Here is a 20,530-nt window from a genome sequence, read left to right as displayed (position 1 = left end):
AAATAGATCATACCACATATAGTGCTTTTTCCACTTAACAAATGAAAAATTTCCAATTACATTCAGTACCTTTTGAACCCATGATTTTTAATGGCTGCATATGATTTCATCATAGGATGTACATCATTTATTTCTCAAAATGTTTGACATTTTGTTTGCTTCTAATTTTCTGTGATTATAAATAACATGTAATGAGCTTCCTTGTTCATAAATCTGATATCTTTTATGATGAATTTCAAAAATTGAATAATGGCTCAAAGGCATTCACACATTCTTTTTTTCTATTTTCATTCACACATTCTTCATAAATGTTTTAAACAAGACTTCCCAGCTGACTCATGTTCAGGTACCTTTAGGGAATTTCAGGATAATATCTTTCTGATCATCATGTCTCACACCCTTAAATTACAAATAAGGAGACTACCACTCAGAAAACAGAAGGGACTGACCTCAACCACATGAGAGTGTAACATGGTGGTTCAGAGCACAGGCTCTGGAGTCAGGGAGTTGAAATCCTAGTTTTGCCATTTACTTGCTGTGTGACCTTGGGCAAGTTACTTAACATCTCTGTGTTTCAGTCTCCTTTTCTGTAAAAATACTAATACCTATCTATCTGATTGGGCTATTATAAGAGTTAAGGAATATAATGCCTGAGGAACTAGGGTGCTGAGCCAGGCCCCCATCCTTCTGTTCTTAGTTCAGTGAGATAACCCACAGTACCTGGTGTTTGGTGAGAGCTGGATAAATGACAATGCTGATTGCTATCCTCTCACACTGCCCCTCTGAGAGATTCAGGGCTCAAGTCCCTGACAAACGGCCACTCAGTCTCTACACCTCTGAAACAGACAGTCACTCGGTCACTCACAGGCTGAGTAGCTCACTGGGGAGGGGAAAGGCAGGAACCGTACAGAATGTACTCACCTTGCCGGGTCTCAGCTTCTGGTGACCTCCTCTAGCCTCTCCAGCCTATGCAGCCTGATGGCTCCCTTAGTGTATCTCCTGGATCCCACAGAGAAGGGGCCACTTCCAGAACTGACCCTGTCCACCTGGTGGTCTGAACAAAGCAGATTTAGCTCTGAACCCTGGTCTCCCAGCAGGCAGCTGGTACCTCTGCCCCAGCTGGGCCCCAGCCCTCCTCCCTGGCTCTTATACCTGCCCAGGGGGTGGCAGGTCCTGGCCCTGCGCCTGCTCCGGTTCCAGCTGGGAAGGCCTGACAGTGATTATCCTTCAGCAGAAACTCAAATCCCATAAACAAGCCTTGTCACCTCTGGCCCCCAGCTCTGCCCCTGCCAGCCTAAAGAGGTGGGGTTTACTGAACTCCTTGGCTCAAACCTGGAGCCTCTCCCCACAGCTACCAGGTGCCACCTGGTGCCTGAAGCCCACCACGGAACGCCCATCCCTTAGGGGCGCAAATGTTACAGGAAAGGGTCATGCTGTGCAGCTCCCCATCAATCTCCCAGTGCTGCAGGGGAGGCCCCGGCTGGTGGGGGAGGAGAGGCGGCCCTGCTCTGTCCCTGCCGGCTTCCCCTCTCTCGGATGGGCTGGGGATTCCTCCCTCACCGGGTGGCAGCATGCCCAGGAAGCCCAGTGTCAGGCTCTCAGTGGGGTTATTTCTCTGTCCCTGCTCATCGTGGGACTTCAGTGAATGCTGTGCTCTTGAGAAACAGAACCTCAAGGTTGGAAGGGGCTTCAGCAGTCCCAGAGCAAGTGGCCTCCACTCAGGGCAGGAGCGCTTGGAAAAAATCTGCCCACCAAATGTCGCCCTACCTCTGGTGGAGCCACTCCCTTGGGGGCTCACTCTGTCTTCACACAGCTGAAAGAGACCCCACTTCTGCTGGCCGTGGTGGAAAAGACTTGGGTCCCCAGATCCTCTCCCCACGGCCAGGTCTCCTGGGGCAAGGCCCCCTCCAGGAAGGGTGGGACACCACAAGGACTTGTATTATGGGGCAAACAGGCAAGTGTGGAGCCCTGTTGCCACCTCAAACATGGCTATTGCAATATGTGTTTGAACTATACACAGCTCAGGGGGTCACACATCTGGTCCTTGCTGCTTTTAGGGCCCCTCTCCCAAGTCTATTTTCTCCATGCTCATTTCCTGAACCTTAGGGCACTTTGAGAAACCAGTGAGATTCGCCCTGCTGTCCATTCCTTGTCCTTGTGTCCAGGAAAATTCAGAATGTGACCTGGCAGCAACTCCAATTGCCATGGAATTAGCCTCTAAAAAGCTTCCATGACGAGATTCTAGGAGCCAGAGTGATGAACGTCCCAGCTCTGCATTGCAACCTGCCTTCTCCTTTCTCCCCCGGACCACACACCGCCTCTTTCAGAGCTGCAGAAGTCATTGCCAGGAAACAATTTCACTGTCCAATAAAAGGGGGAAAGGTTAAGTGACCCATGGAACATCCACTCTGAATACTTATTTCTAAGTATTAAAAGTGATGTTTGCTAAGAGCTTATAAATGCATGGGGAAATGCTTCTGCTACTAAAGTGGAAAAAAGCAGGGTATAAAACTGGGTATGCGGTACGGTTTCAGCTATGCGAAATAAACCTGAATTCGTTAAGAGAAAATGGCTAGATTACACCTGGTGTTTGCTGGGCTGTGGCTTCACTTTGGGTGGGTGCATCACGTACCCTCCTCACACACCCTGGGATGTCTGGTGTCCAGGCTCAGACCACTCTTACCGACAGGCTTTGCCCTCCTCACATAACTCCCACTCCTTCGTCTCCTCACTCTCAGCCAGAGACTTTATTCCTCATTGAGAAAGCAGAAGCCATTATCAGTCACTCCCTCAGCTTCCCGACAGACCACCTGCCTCTCACCCATCTCTTCTGCCTTCCCTCGAGTATAATGGAGGAAGGGTCCCTGTTCTTTTGGAAAGCCAGTCCTGCTCCCTGGATCAGTCCCTTTCTGCCTCTCCTGCCCTGTCTCTATCTTTGCCTCTTCCATCTCCTGTGTGTCCCCACCCCGACACAACAGTCCCCTCCACGACTGCTCCATCCTCTTCTCCCTACACTCCACTGCTACCTCCTGTTCACTCTTCAATCTGCCGCTTTTGGCATCTATCCCCCCACCCCTGCTCCTGTCAAGGTCCCCAGCAGCCTCCATGTCGCTCTGCAGGGAGCACTTTCCTGCTCTCATCTTCATCCAGCTTCTCCATTGCTTGACCCAGCAGTCCCCCCTCTTGGTACATTTACTCCTGACAACACACAACACGCTGTCTTGGTTTCCCTCCTCCCTCACTGGCCTCCCTCTTTGTCTTTTGTGGCTGGCTTCTCTTTCACCCACTCTCTAGAATGAGGAATTCTTTCTTCTTTCTTTTCTTTTTAATCTCCTCCTTTATTAAAGACATATTATGTGGCTATAGTATCATTTAATAAGATTCAAACAATTAATGATAGATGTTTTTGGAGTAATTATTGACAGCTCCCTTTATCTGTCTTCTCCCAATCTCATCCACTCTCGGAGGTAACAACTATTAATCTTTAAATTTTTTTTTAATTTAACTTTTTTAATTTTAAAAATTGAAGTATAGTTGATGTACAGTATTATGTAAGTTACAGGTGTACAATGTAGTGATTCACAATTTTTAAAGGTTGTGCTCCATTTATAGTTATTATAAAATAATGGCTATATTTACCTGTGTTGTATAATGTATTTTTGTAGCTAATTTTATACAGAATAGTTTGTACTTCTTACTCCCCTACCCCTGTATTTCCCCTCTCCGCACTGGTAACCACTAGTTTGTGATAGACCCAGGAATTCTTAACTTCCTGGTTCTAGATCAGTTTTTCATCTCTCTTTAGACTCTCTCCCTGTGTGACCTCACCTGGACTCGTGAATTTAAATATTGTCTAAATGCTGATGACTCTTTGTGACTCCAGACTAACTGCTTCCTTGGGCTCCACACTCATAGGTCAGTGGCCTAGATGGGTTCTTCATGTGGACCTCTCTATAGACATCTCAAACTGAACGTGTCCAGAGAGAGCTCTCCATTTCTCTCCAAGCCTGGTCTCTCTACCCTTGACCACCTCCAAGCTGTTTTCTTCAATGGTGCCATCATTTATCTGGTAACTAAAGCCAGAAACCTGGGAGCTGAACTTGACTTCATTTCTCTGATCCCCCACCTCCAACCAAGGGTGTCTGGCTCTTCAAAGCTCTAGAGCAGATCTCAAGACTACGCTCTTCTTTCCCTCCCCACTGCCTCCACCCTCATCCAAGTCACTGTTATCTCTCTGAGTCTCATTCAATAGCCCCTTAATCCACCTTCTAGCATCCTCTTGCCATCAGGTAGAGTGATCTATTTAAAACATAAATTAGATTCTATCATGCCCCTCCTTGCAAAGTCCCAATGGCTTGTCACTGCATTGATAATAAAGCCCCTGTTGAGGGCATGCCTGGGCCCCGCTGACCACTCCAGTTCTGTCTTTTCCTTTCCCTTTTATCCCTCATCAAGGGCCAGTCACATTGACCTTCTCACTCCCTCAAACATTTATCAAGCTTGGTCCTCCTTTAGGGTCTTTGCCCTTGCTGTTCCCTCTGCCTAGAATTCTCTTACTCTGGCTCTTTGAAGAATTCAGTTTAAATGTCACCTCCTCAGAGAGGCCTCCTTGACTACCCTATTTAAAGTAGGTTCCCCAACTAATTTCTTTAATTCTCCTTCAGCCAGTGGTTCGTATAAGGAACAAAACTTCTAGTTTTTTTTTTTTTTAAATCACATCCTCTTTGGAGCTTTCCAGAATTTAGTCTCCATTCAGTTTCCATCATGTTGGTCAATTTAGCTGCTTGAAAGGGAAAATAAACCATTTTCCCACTGGGTAATCAGCATCTTCATTTCTTACAATCTGATACATAATTGTTACAATCATTTAATGCTTCATGCCTTTTTAAATTTTTTTATTTATTATTTTTTTGGGTGTAATTAGGTATTTGTTTATTTATATCGTGGTACTGGGGAGTGAACCCAGAACCTTGTGCATGCTAAGCATATACTCTACCACTGAGCTATACCCTCCTCTACTTCATTCCTTCTTGAGTAGAGCTTTATATAGCACACACTGTCTTCCTGAGCCAGATACCACTCAACAGGCTCTGAAATTGGATGACCCTGGGTTCAAATCATTCCCAGCACTGCCACTTCCAAGCTGTATGACCTTGGACAAGCATTCCAGTTATCCATTGCTGCATAACAAACTACACAAAAAATTGGTGGCTTAAAACAACAACAATTTTTTGCAGTTTGAGACAGCTCATTTCTGCTCCACTTGGCATCAGCTGGGGCAGCTCCGAGGCTAGGGGCTGAATCATCTGAAGGTTCACTCTGTCACATATCAGGGGCCTGTTCGGGACCAGAGCTGGAGTTGTTGGCTGGAACACCTTCACATGGCCTCTCCACGAGGCCTGGGCTTCCTCCTAATGTGGTGGCTGAGTTCCAAGGGAGAGTGGATTGAGAGAGAGAGACAGAGACAGACACAGAGAGACTGAGGCAGAGAGAGACTGAGCTGGTCAGAGTCATACTGCCTTATATGACTTAGCTTTGCAAGTCACAGTGTCACTTCTGCCATTCTTCATTGGTTGAGGCAGTCACAGAAGTTTGCTCAGGTTCAAGGGGAGGAAACATAGACCCTGTCATTTAATGCCGTACTGCAAGAAAGAATAATTGGGGTGAGCTATATATTGCTGTAACTATCTTTGGAAAATACAATCAATCAGCCACAAGAAGTTCCTAACCTTTCTGAGATCCTCCACTAAGTGCTGAACACAGATCCTGGTATAAGTGCCCAGGGATCAGGAAGCCCTAGATGGCCTCCCCACCTGCCTGGAGTCAATTCTGGACCCCTGTCAGAAAGGACCCTGTCATCTGTCACACTAGACTAGACCAAGTAGGGTCTTCTGAGGCCCGGGAAGCAGGAGAGTCTGCCCTGGCCCTTGCCCCTGTGCCATGCCATGCCACACTGTTTGTGGTGAATCTTTGGTGGCTCATCTCTCCACCTCTCTATACTGTGTGTTCCACGAGGTCAGAAACTCACCACTGACAAGTCCACCACTGTGTCCCTCAGGGTCCTACTTCGTACCTGTGGATTGGGTGAGTGGACAGTGGGGGCAGGGAAGCTGGTGCCTTGCTAGGAGGAGGTGGAAATGCCCCTGAAGAAGTGTTTGCAGAGGACCTGCTGAGTGGCCCTGCTCTATATCTGGCTCCCTGCAGGGGTACCTGGAGGAGGGAGCTGAGGATGGAGGGGGCACTCACACACACAGACACACTTCCATGGGGTGAAGCCATGCCTCACAGGAGAGGGTGTACCCGGGAGTGTATTTGCTGTGGTGGGGGAAGTGGGATGGAAACAAAGAAGTGGACCTGATGCCAACTGTGTGTCAAGGGCAGGAGGAGATGCAGCAACAGGACTGGGGGGAGGAGGAGGAGGAGGAAGGAGAAAATGGGCAGGAGGAGGGAAAGGGAGAAATGGAAAAAGAAGGGAGAAAGGGGCAGAAGGAAGAGGAAAAGGAAATGGAGGGGAACAGGTGGAGGAAGAAGAGGCTGCAGAGGGGTAAACAGCCCTGCTCCACCCCCCAGCCTGGCAAGGGGGTGCCACCCTGAGGGTTAGTGCCAGCCAGCGGGGCAGCCAAAGGGCTTCAAGTGGCTCTGCTCAGCGATGGCTCGGCGGTGACGCGGAGCAGCAGCGAGGAACGGGGGCGGGGAAGGTGTGGCAGACACATGGGAAAATCAACAACATAACAGCACAATTCTGGAAGGAAAGAAACGACAGCCTCCAGAGCAGGGGCTCTGGGGTCTTCCAGAGTTGCTCTTGGGATGAGACGTGTGGGGATCAGGGCAACAGTGTCCAGTCCAGACGAGTCCCCACAGGAACCGAAACCTATTCCCAAAGCATCCGCTGGTCTGATTCCTCAGAACGGGTCGCCTCCATTTTAGTCGTGCAAAGCTTGGGACCCGGGTCAGGGTACGAGGGAGTATGCCTGAAATCACAGCCGGTCAAGGCGGGCAGAGCCGGGCATGCATCCAGGGCTCCACGCTCCCTACGGATGTAGGGAAGCAGCGGTGGAAGAACCGAAGCACGCCCTGGAGGTGCGAGGTTTGGGTTCCATCCTGGCTCTGCCACTGACTAATCGCGTGTCTTCTGTAGGCTTCAGTTTATGCATCTGTACAATGGGATAATCGGTCTCGCTCTGCGAGGTTCGGGGGGCGGAGTTTGCGCACGCTCCGCGCAGCCGCGAGGGGCGAGGTACTCGGCGCGTATATGGATGCTGGCTCCCGCGATCTGAGGTCCGGCCGGCCTCTGCCTGGAAGTACCCCCTCTCGCCGCTCGCGCGACCCCTGCCTGGACGCGGGGAGCAGGGGCGCCTCCTCCGGGTGCGTTCCCCAGGCCGGCAGGGGAGGGGGCGGCGGCGGAGCGGAGAAGGAGGGATCTCGGGCCGCGGCAGCCCGGGCCTGCCTGACCCTCGAGGGGGTCGCTGTTGCCTCGCAGATCCCTCCCTCGCTCGCTGCCTGTGTCCCTCCCTGTCGCTCCCGCCGCGTCCGCCTTTTGTTCGCGGAGCCGCGCGCCCCCGAGCCGAGGCGGCGGGGCGGGGAGCTGGCGGGGCTGCGCGGGGGGCGGGCCGCGCCGGGCGGAGCCGGGGCCCGGGCCGCAGCCGGACTCGGAGCCCGGGGAAGCGATCGGCGCGCAGGCAGCCGGGGCCCGGGCGCGCTCCGGGGGCGCGGCGAGGCCGGGGGGGCGGGCACCGGGCGGAGCCGGAGCCGGAGCCGGGGCGCCTGGAGGCGGTCGGGCCGTTCTCTCCGAGCCCAGAGCAGCGGAGAGACCGTGCGGCGGGGCTCGGGACCCGAGCGCAGCTCGGGGGCTGAGGTGGGCCGTGAGGATCCGCGGCCGGAGCGGCCGGAGCGGCGCCGGGAGACTCCCCCGGCGCGCGGAGTTCGGGCAGGCCCGGGCCATGCGCGCGGCTCGTTGAGGCCGAGGGAGGTCGCGATGGAGGTGCCGGTGGGGGAGGCCCCGGCTCGGGGCTGCGGCCCCCCGCCTGCGCCCGCCCCAGAGAGGAAGAAGAGCCACCGCGCGCCGTCACCGGCCCGGCCCAAGGACGTGGCCGGCTGGTCGCTGGCCAAGGGCCGCCGCGGCCCAGGCCCGGGAGCCGCAGCCGCCTGCAGCGCTGCGTCCTCGGCGCGGCCCGACAAGAAGGGGCGTGCGGTGGCGCCCGGGGCGCGGGGCGCAGGGACGCGGGTGGCCGGGGTCCGCACCGGAGTCCGAGCCAAGGGCCGTCCGCGTCCAGGGACCGGGCCGCGACCGCCACCACCGCCGCCCAGCCTCACCGACAGCAGCTCGGAGGTGTCGGACTGCGCGTCGGAGGAGGCGCGCCTGCTGGGCCTGGAGCTGGCGCTGAGCAGCGACGCCGAGTCGGCTGCGGGGGGCCCGGCGGGGGCCCGCACCGGGCAGCCTCCCCAGCCTGCGCCGTCCGCACAGCAGCCTCCGAGGCCGCCCGCCTCCCCCGAGGAGCCGTCAGTGGCTGCGTCGTCGGTGGGCAGCAGCCGCCTGCCACTCAGTGCCTCGCTTGCCTTCTCCGACCTCACCGAGGAGATGCTGGACTGCGGGCCAGGCGGCTTCGTGCGAGAGCTGGAGGAGCTACGCTCGGAGAACGACTATCTCAAGGTGGGGGTGCCGATAGAGGAAAGGGAGGCCGCGGGGAGGCGCCGGGTGTCACAGCCTCATCGGCCTGAGACACCCAGACGGCCCACTGTCCCACTACATGAGCTGGGAAAGGGGCCCAAACCCTCAGGGGCATCCTGAGGTCCGTCTAGGGCACCGTCACATCCCGGTCCCGTTGTATCTGGGAAACCCTCTCCTGAGGGAGGGACCTGGAAGAGGAGACTGCCCAAAGGACCCTGATTTGAGAAGGGGGCTTGAGAAAAGTACTTTAAAAGATACCTCCGTGGGTACTTGGGTTGGGGGTGGGTACTTAATGAGGGGCTGGACCTCTGATTCAGCTGCTCAGAGCCCCCACCTCCAGGCCAGACATCAGGCCTTTGGTTGACTCCTTTCTGGGACAGGCACTCATGTGCACTGCTGCCAGGAAGACCTGTGGCCATCTCCCGCCAAAGAGAGGCCAGAACACCATCCTGCGTCTTTACCCAGGGCTTTCCTGGCCCAGGCCTGTCCCAGCCTGCCTTTCAGGGCGGATCCCGTTTGAAAGCATGACATCTGGGAACATCCCCTTGGCTGGAGTCCGACTTCCGCCCAGTCTAACGGTCCCACAGCCCGAGAGGATGATGTCGTGGGAGAACCGGTTCAGAGGCAGCTTCCTAAATCCCAGGATATTGTCTTCTGCCTTTTTTGGGACAGGCCCTGTGCACACAGTGGCCCCATCGGTGCCTGAGGGCCTGTGCCCACCTCCTTTCCATGTTCCCAGTGAGAGGAGGGAAGGGCTGACATCTGAAAGGGGTACTCCCTCTGGTCGTGTGGGACCTGAGAGCAGCCTTTGCCTTCACACTTTCAGTGGATATGAGCACCTGCTGGGTGCAGACCAGGCTCTGTCTGCCCACTGCCTGGCACCCAGGCAGCTTCAGGGACAGCCCAGCCATTGTGTGTTGACATTGGCCTGGGAGACTGGAAGCTTCATGGGTTCTACTGCCTGGGCATGATTTTGGAAGAGGCCAAAATGTTACCTACTCTTATTAGTTGATGTCCTGGCATGACATCCAGACCACCCCTGGCCAAGAGCCGCTGAGTTAACGGCACTCTGCTGACTTACATCTGCCCAGCAACACTTAGCTTTGCGCTGTAGCTCTTCTGGCCAATAGGGTTTCTCTCTCAGTAGAGTTTTTGGGGTCTTGCTTAACTGTGTCTTTCCCTCCCCATTTCCTTCAGGATCTGCTCTCCGATGTGTGTTTAGTACCTGCTTGTAGAATAGAAAGACAAGGTCTGCCTGAATCAGGATAATCTACCCTTTTAGCCTCTAACCTTTCTTCAGGCCAGGCCTCAGTTTCCTCTTCTATTAAATGGGCGGCCCCTCAAGAGCCCATTCAGTGCTGACAGTCTGGGATTTGATCAGCTCCTGTAGTCTTCAGAAGCTAGTGGTGAGGAGAAGACAAGTGGAGGGTGGGTAGGAGGAGGGAGACAGGCCAGAAGGAGGCCTGGCCCTGCCCTCTCGGTCTCTGAGCTGCTTCCGTACTCACTGCCTGAGCTGCTGTAAACTCAGACACTGAGCTCCTCAGTCCCGTCTCCTGGCCCCGCTGCTCTCTCTGGCAAAGGAAGGGGGGTGCCACTGAGCTTTGCTTCAAGGTCTTCTCATGGACCCACCCCCATGGGCTCCTGTTCATCCCAAGAAGTCACCGGGCAGAGCTCTGGAGGCCGCCTGAGCCAGTCATGATGGATAAGATGAAAAGTAGTCCCAGAAGGCTGGGGATTGAGCCCAAGGTCTCACAGGGACTGGGACCTGGCTGGGGACCTCTCACTGCCTGGGAAAGGGCTCAGCCTCAGTTTCCTCATTCATTCAGTGTTTCCAGCTTCATGAACAGGCCTCAGGCTACTGTTAGATCTAGGGTCTGTGCCTTCCTGGCTGTGTGATCTTGGGCAAGTTACTTAATGTCTCTGGACCTCAGTTTCCTTGTTGTAAAAAGGTGCATCACACATCTTCCAACCTTAAGGGTTAAATGAGATGATGTGTGCAGATACCACTAACGTGCCTGGCATGCTGTGAGCCTCAGTGAGGGCAGCTGTGATCACTCCTGTTCTCAAGTGGTACGTGATGCGTTTCCACCACACTTATCATGTCCCTTGTGGACTCTGTGGGGGCTTCAGAATAGATCCTCCTCCCCACCGAAAGTAGTCCTGACCACTCATTCATTCATTCACCAACTATTTAATGCCTACTGTGTACCAGGCACTAGTGCAGGTCTGAGGATACAGCCATGGACAAGGATGGCGTGTCTGTTTTCATGGAAATGTTGGTCTAGTGGGGGAGACTGGGATTAAACAATAGTCCTACAATCCAGTACAGATTGTGATGAGGGTGGGGAGGGACACAGTGTGCCGAGAGCATGTGAAGGTGGAGCTGGGGGTGCTCAGGGAGTCCAGGGGTAGCAGGATGAGGTGAAATCAGCTGAATGAGGAGCTGGAGTAGGAACATTCCAGGCTAAGGGAAGTAGGAAGAAGCTTGTGGATTTTGAAGAACAGCATGGAGGCTGGAGAGAGGAAAGAGATTGGAAGGGAGAGCGGGACCAGATTGTGCTGTTACCACTGTATACACGTGGGTCAGTCCCTAAACTTCTCTAGAGCTTTGTTGAACCCAGCTGCCAACCTCACAGAGGCAAGGTGAGAATTTGGAGACAGTGGATAGGGGCCATAAATGTAGAGGCTGTTACAGGAGGTGTGGTTTTGTTCCTTCTACAGATGGATAAACTGGCCAGGGCAGGGAAGGGACTTGCTCCAGGTCCCAGAGCCAGTTCTCCAGGCAGCCAGGCGTGGAATAAGAGTACGTTGTACTCTTGACGTGTTTCCTGTCTCTCTGGGCCACTTTGCTTCCAAGGTGCAGGAACTGAGTTACCAAGAGAAGGACTGCAAATCCCCAGTGTATCCCTGACAGGCCTCGTGCTGCCTGGACTGAGTCCCAGGGAGTCTGGTGGGGCCCTGCTCAAGCTCATCTCCCAGCTGGTGCGGGGCACTGGGAACCGTCAACTGGGGAAGGCCTTGTGGGTGACGGCAGATCTCCTGTGGCATGAGGCTTGCCCTGGGGGCCCAAGCAGGGAAAGTGTAAATGGAGCAGCTGTCTCCCAATGAGATGATAGAAGGAGCTGCTACAGAGAAGAGGGTGAGCTGGCTGTCACTTGAGTTATTCACAGTTAACGCTGGATGACTTTGCATGGTGGGTAAAGACATGGGGTGGAAAGCAGCTTGTAAACTGTACAGAATGGTGCTAATTGTGATTACTTGAGGAGGATTTAGGGGGGCATTTATGTGGTGGTTATAGTTAAGTTGCCTTTCCTCAGGGTCCTTTCCAGCCAAGGAAGTCTGAAGGTTACTAACTTGTAAGGTTCAGGATTCTAAGATGCAGCATTGGCTGCAGAGCAGACACATTGACTGTTTGATCTTGAAAACCCTGGTGGTCTGAGGTGTTCCAGCTCCCCATCTTCACTAACTGTTGCCCATGTACCATGTGAGGACATGCTGAGAACCCACTGGGTATGGATGGAGCAATCTGAGAGTTGGAGCCCAAAGACTGGCTTTAAGACCTGACTCTGCCATTTACTCTGTGGCCATGAGTAAGTCACTTGGCCTCTCTGAGCTACATTTTTTTTTTTCATCTGTGTAATGAAGATCATGGAATCTGCCTGGGCAACTTCATAGGATTGTTTTCAGGAATCAGGGAAGTGCGAGTAGACGAGAAAACATTTTGCAAGCAGTGAAATCGTGCATCTTTTAGAGAATGTTATTACTGTTAGCCAACAAGCAGACAGGATGTCCATGACTTCATTCTTGAGGGAGCTGCAAGAAGCCAGGAGGGTGGATCCCCTTAGCTTTAGGATGTTAATAAATCAGGAGCTGCTCCTGGGAGGACAGGAAGGTGTGATCACATGCCATATTGAGTGGGTTCCATGAAGCAAGGCTGCCCCATGTCCTTGGAGGTTCTACATGTGAATGTTTCAAGTGTATCCAATCTAGATGTCAGCCCAGAAGGGCCCAGAGGAAGCATCTAGTTCAGCCCTAGTCCCCTTGTACAGTTGGGTAAATGGAGGCTCCAGATCACATAGCCAGGATTCCAAACCTGGGTGGTATAATCCTGGGTCCTCGTCTTTCCACAGTCTGACTGCAGTGTGAGCTTGTGGTCGCTGACAGTGTGTCTAGTCTGGGACATAGATTGGTGAGAGGAATCCTGTTATGTGCAAGGCTCTGGGCTAATTAAGCCCTTTACTCCTCGCAGCAATCCTGTGTGGAGGATTCGGATATCAGACCCATTCGACAGAGAGGAAACTGAAAGGTTATGTCGTGTACCTGAGATTGCACAGCTAACGTACTTGGGAACCTCAATAGACAACCCCAGGAAGCTCCCTTCCCTCGTCACTGTTGCACCCTCAGGAGGCAACCTGTGCCTCCAAGCTTCACAGAGCAGGATTCTCACTGGTTTTGTCAGTTACAGGCTGTGTAACGCTGGGTAAGATACTCAGCCTTTCTGAGACTTTTTCTTCTCCCCAGGATCATGGGGATCCTTTTCCACGTGATGATGTAGATCAAGTACACATGTTAGTGCCTGTCCAAGTGGTCACCATTCCCTTACCTCCTTCTCCAGGCATTCATTCATTCATTCAACACATATTTTCCAGGTGCCTCCTGGGTACCAGGCCCTGTGCCAGATGTCTGGGGCAGTAGCCAGCAAACTGTGAGCTCTTCGCAGCTCCCAGCAGCTGCAGAGGGAGGACTGCAGTCTGTCTGTCACTGGGTGGGGAGGGGGTGGTCATCATGGTCAGCAAAGCTCCTGGCTGGTTCCTACCCTGAGTCCCAGCCCTACCTGAGACAGCTGACAGGTGGCTTGGAAGAAGCTGCTCTGAGAACTGGGTCTTTAAGGATCCTCAGCCATTTGCCTGTCATGGGGGGAGCAGGGCAGCTCCAGCAAGATGGAGAATGAGATGGAAAATGTGAGGCAGCGGCTGATGAGGCCTTAGGGGGACCACAGGGCTCCCAGCATTCCTTGCAGAGGGGCTGGGCCTGTGTCCCTGCGCACACACTCTCTTGCACACACAATCACATGTACATGTATTCACAGCACATGCTCAGTGATCCACAGCCACTCACAAACATCTCACATACACATCTGGTGACATGCTTATGCTGTCTGCTTCCAGAAGCACACCTCCAAACACTGGAGAGGATACCCGCTCCGAGAAGTACACAGACCCATGCAGGATCCACCACCTCCTGTCCTATCACTCCCACACGTTACCAAACAGACGCAACAGAGACTCACACCATCTAGGAGACCGCCGGCTCAGAAACACACCCCCACACATCCTCAGACACGCTTGGCCATGTCCCAGAGGTGGACACACCCTGGAGACACCCTCAGACATATCGGAAGTACACATGCATACACAGGCACACACACAAACCCACGCAAACTCATTACACACGGGTGCTAGCACCCGTGGAAATCCGCAGATCCGCCCCTGCCAGGAGGGCACAGACACAGGCTCATCACTGAGACACCCCCACTGCTTCTTCCATGGTGGGAGCAAGGGCAGAGGCCCTTGCACACCCAGGGCTCACAGACACACACGCAGGAGACACACACGGCCAAGACCCGCCGCCACGTACACCCAAGCAGGACACAAGCACAGAGCACTCAAATGTCAGACCTATAGCATTTGAGACCCACAAACCAGGAGCCAGAGACCCACAAACCAGGATACACACACACACACACTCACACTGGCTATGACATTTCAGCCACACAGAAACACAGGAAATCCTGGTCTGTGTCTCCCTGGAGCTAATGTGTACAAACTGCTGTTTTCAGCTCCTTCGTGAGGCCTCCTTCCACGAGTGTGGCGGGGGCTGGATTTTGTAACCTCTTGGCTCTGGGGGTCCTAGGAGACTGGCTGTGGCTAAGTGGTAGGGAGGTGGATAAGGGGCTGGCAGGTCCCCAAGGTGGAGAAGTTGGACCAAAGGCCCTCAGGCCTCTGATGCCCAGCCCTTGGGCCTGGGCCCAGTGGGCTGAGTGACAGGGAGCTTGCCAGGCCTGCCAGAAGGAGAAACACTGCCCAGGGGCAACTCCCTTCTAATCTCCTCGGAATTTCCTGCTTGCCCTCATCTTCCAAAGAGCTGGAGGGAGTGGTAGGTGGTAGGCAGTGGTGAGGGAGAGGCTGGGACAAGGAGTCAGGAAAGCATTGAATGTTGAGCTGAGGCATTGTGAGCACCTTGCTGGGAGGGGGCCATGGTTAAGAGCTGCCTCCTTTCCATGTGTCTGTAGCACTGGGCACAAAGCCAGGGGCCCAGGGAGGGAGGTGGACAAATTCCACATTGGGGCTCAGGTCTGAGGCCAAATCTTGCTTTGCCATCTCCTCGCTGTACATGATCCCCATGTGTAAGGCCCCTCAGCAAGCCTCAGTCTTCCTATCTGTAAAACGGGAATTTAATCCCTTTCTTGCAGAGCACTTGGGAAGATGAGCGTTCAGGTATGTGGTATATCCAGCACCATCCTGGGCAGAGGGAGGGAGTCCCACGTCTTGTGTAGCCTCTGGGGCTGAGGGAGCTCCCCAGAGAGGGGCCTGACCAGCAGCCAGCGTTATTCCTAAGGTCATTTCCCCGGGTGCTGCATAGGCATGACCTCATCTGCAGTCACATTCTCTTCCTTCTGGTGCCAGAAGGAACTTGGAGCTGAGGGGGAAAGAGCCAGAGACTCGGGTGTGCTGGGCCAGGTGGCCCTGACATTTACTGGAAGCCCACAGGTCGGTGGATAGTGCTGGCCTCCCTGAAGAATGGCGGGGGATCAGAGAAGTTGGAAACAGCAGGCCACCTTTCCCTTTTCCGGGGTCCAAGCTGGTGAAGAGCACTGTGGCCTAGGGCCAAGCCCACCTGGGCTTGAATCTTGGTTCTGCCTCTTCCTCTATGAGCGTCCCCTTTATGAGCCTCAGTCTTCTCACCTGTAAAATGGGGATGCTGATCGTGCTCACCCTGCAGGTTAGTGTGAGGATTAAATAAGAGAAAGCAGGTGTATAAGGATTAGCTAGGGCCTGGCTCATAGTAAGGAGTCAGCAGCTCCCTGCCCTCATCGCTTATTATCTGCAGGCTCAGGTCTGACTGCCCATAAGCCCTGGATCCTTGACGACAGGGGTTGTATGTGGCTCTGGATGTAGGTCTTGAATGGAGCAGGGACCTGAGAGGTGTATGTGGAGCTGAAGTGCATTGTGGGTATCTCCCAGCTCATCCCTCCCACCCATGTCAGTCTTCTCTGAATGGCGAGGCCAGTGCTGCAGACTCTGTAACGCGGAGATACACCTTTGCTGATGGAGGTCACCTTTGGGGCCCCACATTCTAAGACCAAGGTGAATAATCTCCCATTGCCTGCACCACAAAGAGAAGCTCAGGCTCCAGCAGGAAAACAATCTGGGGTCCTGTGATTAGGCTGGACCAGCAAAACCTCTTTACCGTTGTTTTGCCCCAGATCCACATGGGATCTTCTGGGTCAGTTGCATCAGCCTCTCCCGTCCACACCCCTCCTTGGCCCTGCCCAAGTGCCTGGGTGGCCTGTGTGCTCGTGCCTTTCTCAGCGTCACCTCATCCCTGCTCCACCCAAGCTCCAAGCGCTCCATGCACTCCAGGCCTCTGTCTCTGCGCTCTTCCCTCTCCAGCACCCGGCCTTTGAACTGCAGTTTCCTACCTACTCCCTTGGTTTTTTCCTTCACCTTCTCATATTCAGCTCCAGGCCAGGCTCCTGTGTTAGACACCCGGGAGCTTCCCTTGGGACATTTATCTCAACAGTAATTAGATTATTAATTTAGTAATTACAGGTTTCACACCAACCCCTCCCCCTATGTGTTCTGCATGAGAGCTGGGATCTTACCAGGCTGGTCCTTAACCCCTTCCTTTCACACAGGTGTAAACTGAGGCTCAGAGAGGTTAAGGGGCTTGCTAGAGGTCACACAGCCTGTAAGTGGCAAAAGGCAAAAGGACTAGGGTCTCATGGTACCCTTTGCAGGATGCCAGGCAGAGAGAGTGGCAGAGCAGAGGCTCAGAGGTGTGGAACGCTGGGGTGTGCTGGAGCTTCAGGCTGTGCGGCCCAGAGCCACACCCTTGACTCTCCAACCTCGATTTCCCTCCCTGTGGACCTCTGAGCCCTGTTCTCTCCTGGCTCAGAGATTTGGCTGCGGCCCAGAGCTGTTTGAGGGATGTTTTAAACACATCCAGATCCAAATGCTGCTTTCAGCTTCCTTCCTGTCAACGGAGAAAGGACAGGAGGAACACTGTCAGTGCTCCTGCTGTGAACATCCCCACTGAGGCATCTGGGGCTGCAGGGACTCCTTGCTGTGTTGGTTGAGGCCTGGAATGGGGCAGTGACAAGCCAGGTCTGGCCTTGGTGGGCAGCAGTCTCTGGACATTCCGCACCCCCTCCCCCAATGCACATGTGCACACACACACACGTGCACACACACAGCTCCCTACCAGAGGGAGTGTCTGTGGCTTTATGCCAGAGCTGTGCCGGATCTGGGAGGCTCACCCCTTATTGCCTTTGTCTCCTTCATCTTCCTGAGCCTCTGTTTGCTTATCTGTAAAATGAGCATAAAACAAATAGCACTTGCCTCAAAAGGACCGTTACTGAGCATGAGGTCATGGACATTGGTTCAGAACTCAGCCCAGTGTCTGGCGCATGGTAAGCCCTTGTCAGTATTTGCTGTTATAATCGTCACTCTGGTCCCATCACAGAGACCGTCTAGTCTAGTTCACAAGAGCTCAAACTGGACTCAAATCCTGGCTGTGCCACTGAACATGTGACCTTGAGTTGACCTTTCTGACCTTAGTTCCTGCAGTCATTAAGGATGGTTGAGGATACAGCGAGATGACATGTGCTACCTGGCACGGGGGGAGCGCTCAGAGAGCTGTGTACCCGTAATTATTTATTGCTGTTGGAGAGGCAAGTCCAAGACTGTCTTCCCTTGTGACTCTCTGGGTCACTGGGACCAGGCAGCCTCCGTGCCAGTGGGAGTGGGGCATCGTGTGGCATGGCCATGCCTGGCTGGGGTCCTGACTCTTTCTCCAGGACCTTTGACCCTGACTCCCTTAAAACTAGAGCCCAGCCTCTACCCAAGGAGGCTAAGTTGGGCTGAGCTCTGGGCTGGGAGGCAGGAGCCCAAGGTCCCTCCCTGCTTGGCTCTGGATTGTCTGGAGGACTACGGGGTTGTCCCCAGTCCCTCTCTAGGCCTCATTGTCCCTGCCTACGAAGGGGTGGAGTCTTTGGGTTTCTTTTCCCCTGCTGCTACTCCCAGAGGCTTTGTTTTTGAGCTGGGAGGGATGTGGGGCTCTGCAGAGCCTTCTGTCCTCCTTGGGGTCCAAGTGTGATGATCTCATCTGGAGCCTTGACAGATCCTGGAGGACAGGCAGAAGGGACAGCAGATGGCTGCCCTGGCCTCTTGGGGGGTTGGCATGCTGCCCTTGTGGCCACTGCTGGCCCACCCTGCAGGTCAGCCCTTCTGGGCTGGGGTGAGTGGCCCGGGCCAGAGCCAGGGTGGCAGATGGGTAGGCAGCCTGGGCTGCGGCCGGCGGGAGGGACCGTGGTGGCCAGGGCCGTGTGGGAGAAGGGGGGCCAGGCAGAGGCTTCCGTTCCCCTTTGGAGTGGTTGGTATCCTGCAGAGTGAAGGTTCTGGGTCCCTCGGCTCAGTTGCCATTCCTCCAGGGTCTGTCTGCCTATCGGTGGGTTGGGTCTCTAGAACCTGGGGAGGAGGTGACATATTTGGGTAAGGTTTGGAGTCTGGCAGGGATGCACTTAGGCTGGGATTTGAGGCCCAAGCTGGGATCCAAAGCCACCATGGGCATTTGCTTCACAGAATCAACTTTAGACACAGCAGCACTGACCAGAAGTGGTTTTCTGCAGGGGAGTGGAACTGAGGCGGGGTAGTCTTCCCCATTTAGGATGCTGTTGTTCATTCAGCAGCTACTAACTGAGCTGTTCCTTTTCATACCAGGCCCCGAGCTGGGCTCTGCCCTCCTGAAGCTCGCATCCTAGTGGTAGAGACTAACATTCCACAAGCAAACAGACCAACAAGTAAAATAATTAGTACCACAAATAAGCCTGGGATTTGCTCCATGTAGGAAACACAGGGTTGAGATGGACACGATGGGCCTAGAGGGGTCTGGAAGGCTTCTCCGAGGAGGTGGCATTGAAGTGGAGGCTTTTAGCAGGAGGGGGAGCTGGTAGTGGGAGATGCAAGGGAGGAGAATCCAGGCAGAGGCTTAGAGGTGGGACAGGTGAGGTGTCTTCCACCCAAGTGGCCGGAGTGTGGCCAATGAGAGGAGGAGTTGGGGGGAGATGAAGATGGACAGGTGGGCAGGGCCAGGCTTTTGTTTTGCTTTTAGGTCAGGTGATTTACATACCGTAAAATGAGTTTTGACAAATGCATACAGCTCTGTAACCACCACCACAATCAAGATACAGAACAGTTCCATCACCCCCTAGAATTCCCCCTGTGCCCCTTTGGAGTCATTTCCTTCCTCCTCCCCCAGCCCTTGACAACCACTGATCTGTTTTCTGTCCCTGTAGTCTTGCCTGTTCCAGAATGTCATAGAAATTGCATCATACAGTATGTAGCCTACTGAGTCTGACTTCCTTCCCTATAAAGCATTGGGGCTTCACCCTCGTGGTTATGGGTATCAGCAGTTCCTTGTTATTGCTAAGTAGTATTCCATTGTATGGATGTACCACCATTTAGCCATTCACCAGTTAAGGGGCGTTGGGTTGTTTCCAGATTTTGATGATCACTGGAGGATTTCAAATAGGAGAGTAATGGTTAAAAAGAAAATCACTCCGTGTAATGAGTGGAGAACAAATTTGTGGGGAGCAGACTGACCATCATGGGGATTAAATCCAATGATTTGGTGATGAGTCTGGCCCACCAGAGATCCTCACTAATTGTTCATACAAAAGGGCTGTGCCCTGGGGTCGGTAGCCAGGGAGGCTTCTTGGTGGAGGTGGCATTTGAGGTGGAGAGGTGAGGAAGTGGGAGACAGATACCAAGTAGAAGGAGGCCCAGCAGTAGAGAGTCCCCATGGGAGCTGGGAGGGGTGAGATACTCCCTGCTCCTGAACCAGCCTTGGCATATATACCAGGGTTTCTAGAATGTGGTCTGCAGGACCCATATCAGAATTCCCTGGGGCAGCTGGCTGAACAGGCACCTCCTGGTTTCCACTCTAGCCCAAGAGACCTCTGCTCTGAAACAGTCGTTTCCTTGGTGGCTGGTACGAGGCTGCCTCCTCCTGCCTTCAGAACGTCCTGTCCCCTAGGTTCCCATCCTCTTTGGGGCCACTGGGAGCTGATGCCAGGGCTCATCCCCCCATTGCTACTTGCTGTGTTTCTGCAGAGGGGCTTCATATTCAGTCACTTTCACTTCCAGCCCCACAGATCGGGAGACCTCACCACCTCACCATCTCCTCTTCCAGACCAGTTCCATCAGACCTGTGCATCTGGAGTCACTGTGAGTGCTCCAGTAGCCCCAGATCTAAATCCCAACTTCTGTCCTCAGTGTGCAAAGATTAATCCTCTTACATTGGTGTAGGTTTCCTGCAGAAAGCATTCCTTCCTGGAACATTTAAAATGTGGCTCGAAAGGGGAGCTCTGCTGCTCCAGCTTTATGCCCTGATGGTGGAGAGCGGGTTTGGGGTCTCCACCCAGACCCCACAGATGAGGCAGCTCCAGAGAAACAGCCTCCATCTTATTTTGTGCCATGCACCCCATTAAGCTCTCTGCTGAGAGTAATTCTCAGAATAATGTTTTCAAATGTTAAAAACAAAATACAAAGGGCACCAAATATATTGAGATACCGTTATCAA

General features: G+C 53.7%; 1 protein-coding gene across 2 annotated transcripts in view; it reads left to right on the top strand.

The window, feature by feature from the left end:
* The first annotated feature begins 7,236 nt into the window (after positions 1 to 7,236).
* Positions 7,237 to 20,530, top strand: part of MTCL2 (microtubule crosslinking factor 2) — a 63,544-nt gene continuing 50,250 nt past the window's right edge. For both annotated transcript variants that reach the window (XR_012061712.1, XM_015237723.3), the window contains exon 1: positions 7,237 to 8,650. Coding sequence is in view for 1 of the 2 variants with exons in the window: in XM_015237723.3 (XP_015093209.2) it covers positions 7,253 to 8,650 (1,398 nt within the window). In the remaining variant the exon portion in view is untranslated. The remainder of the gene's footprint in view (positions 8,651 to 20,530) is intronic.

The sequence above is a fragment of the Vicugna pacos genome, chromosome 19 (assembly GCF_048564905.1).
Source record: "Vicugna pacos chromosome 19, VicPac4, whole genome shotgun sequence".
NCBI classification, from domain to species: domain Eukaryota; kingdom Metazoa; phylum Chordata; class Mammalia; order Artiodactyla; family Camelidae; genus Vicugna; species Vicugna pacos.
The sequence above is the reverse complement of the archived record's forward strand: the minus strand, read 5'-3'. Positions and strand labels throughout refer to the sequence as shown.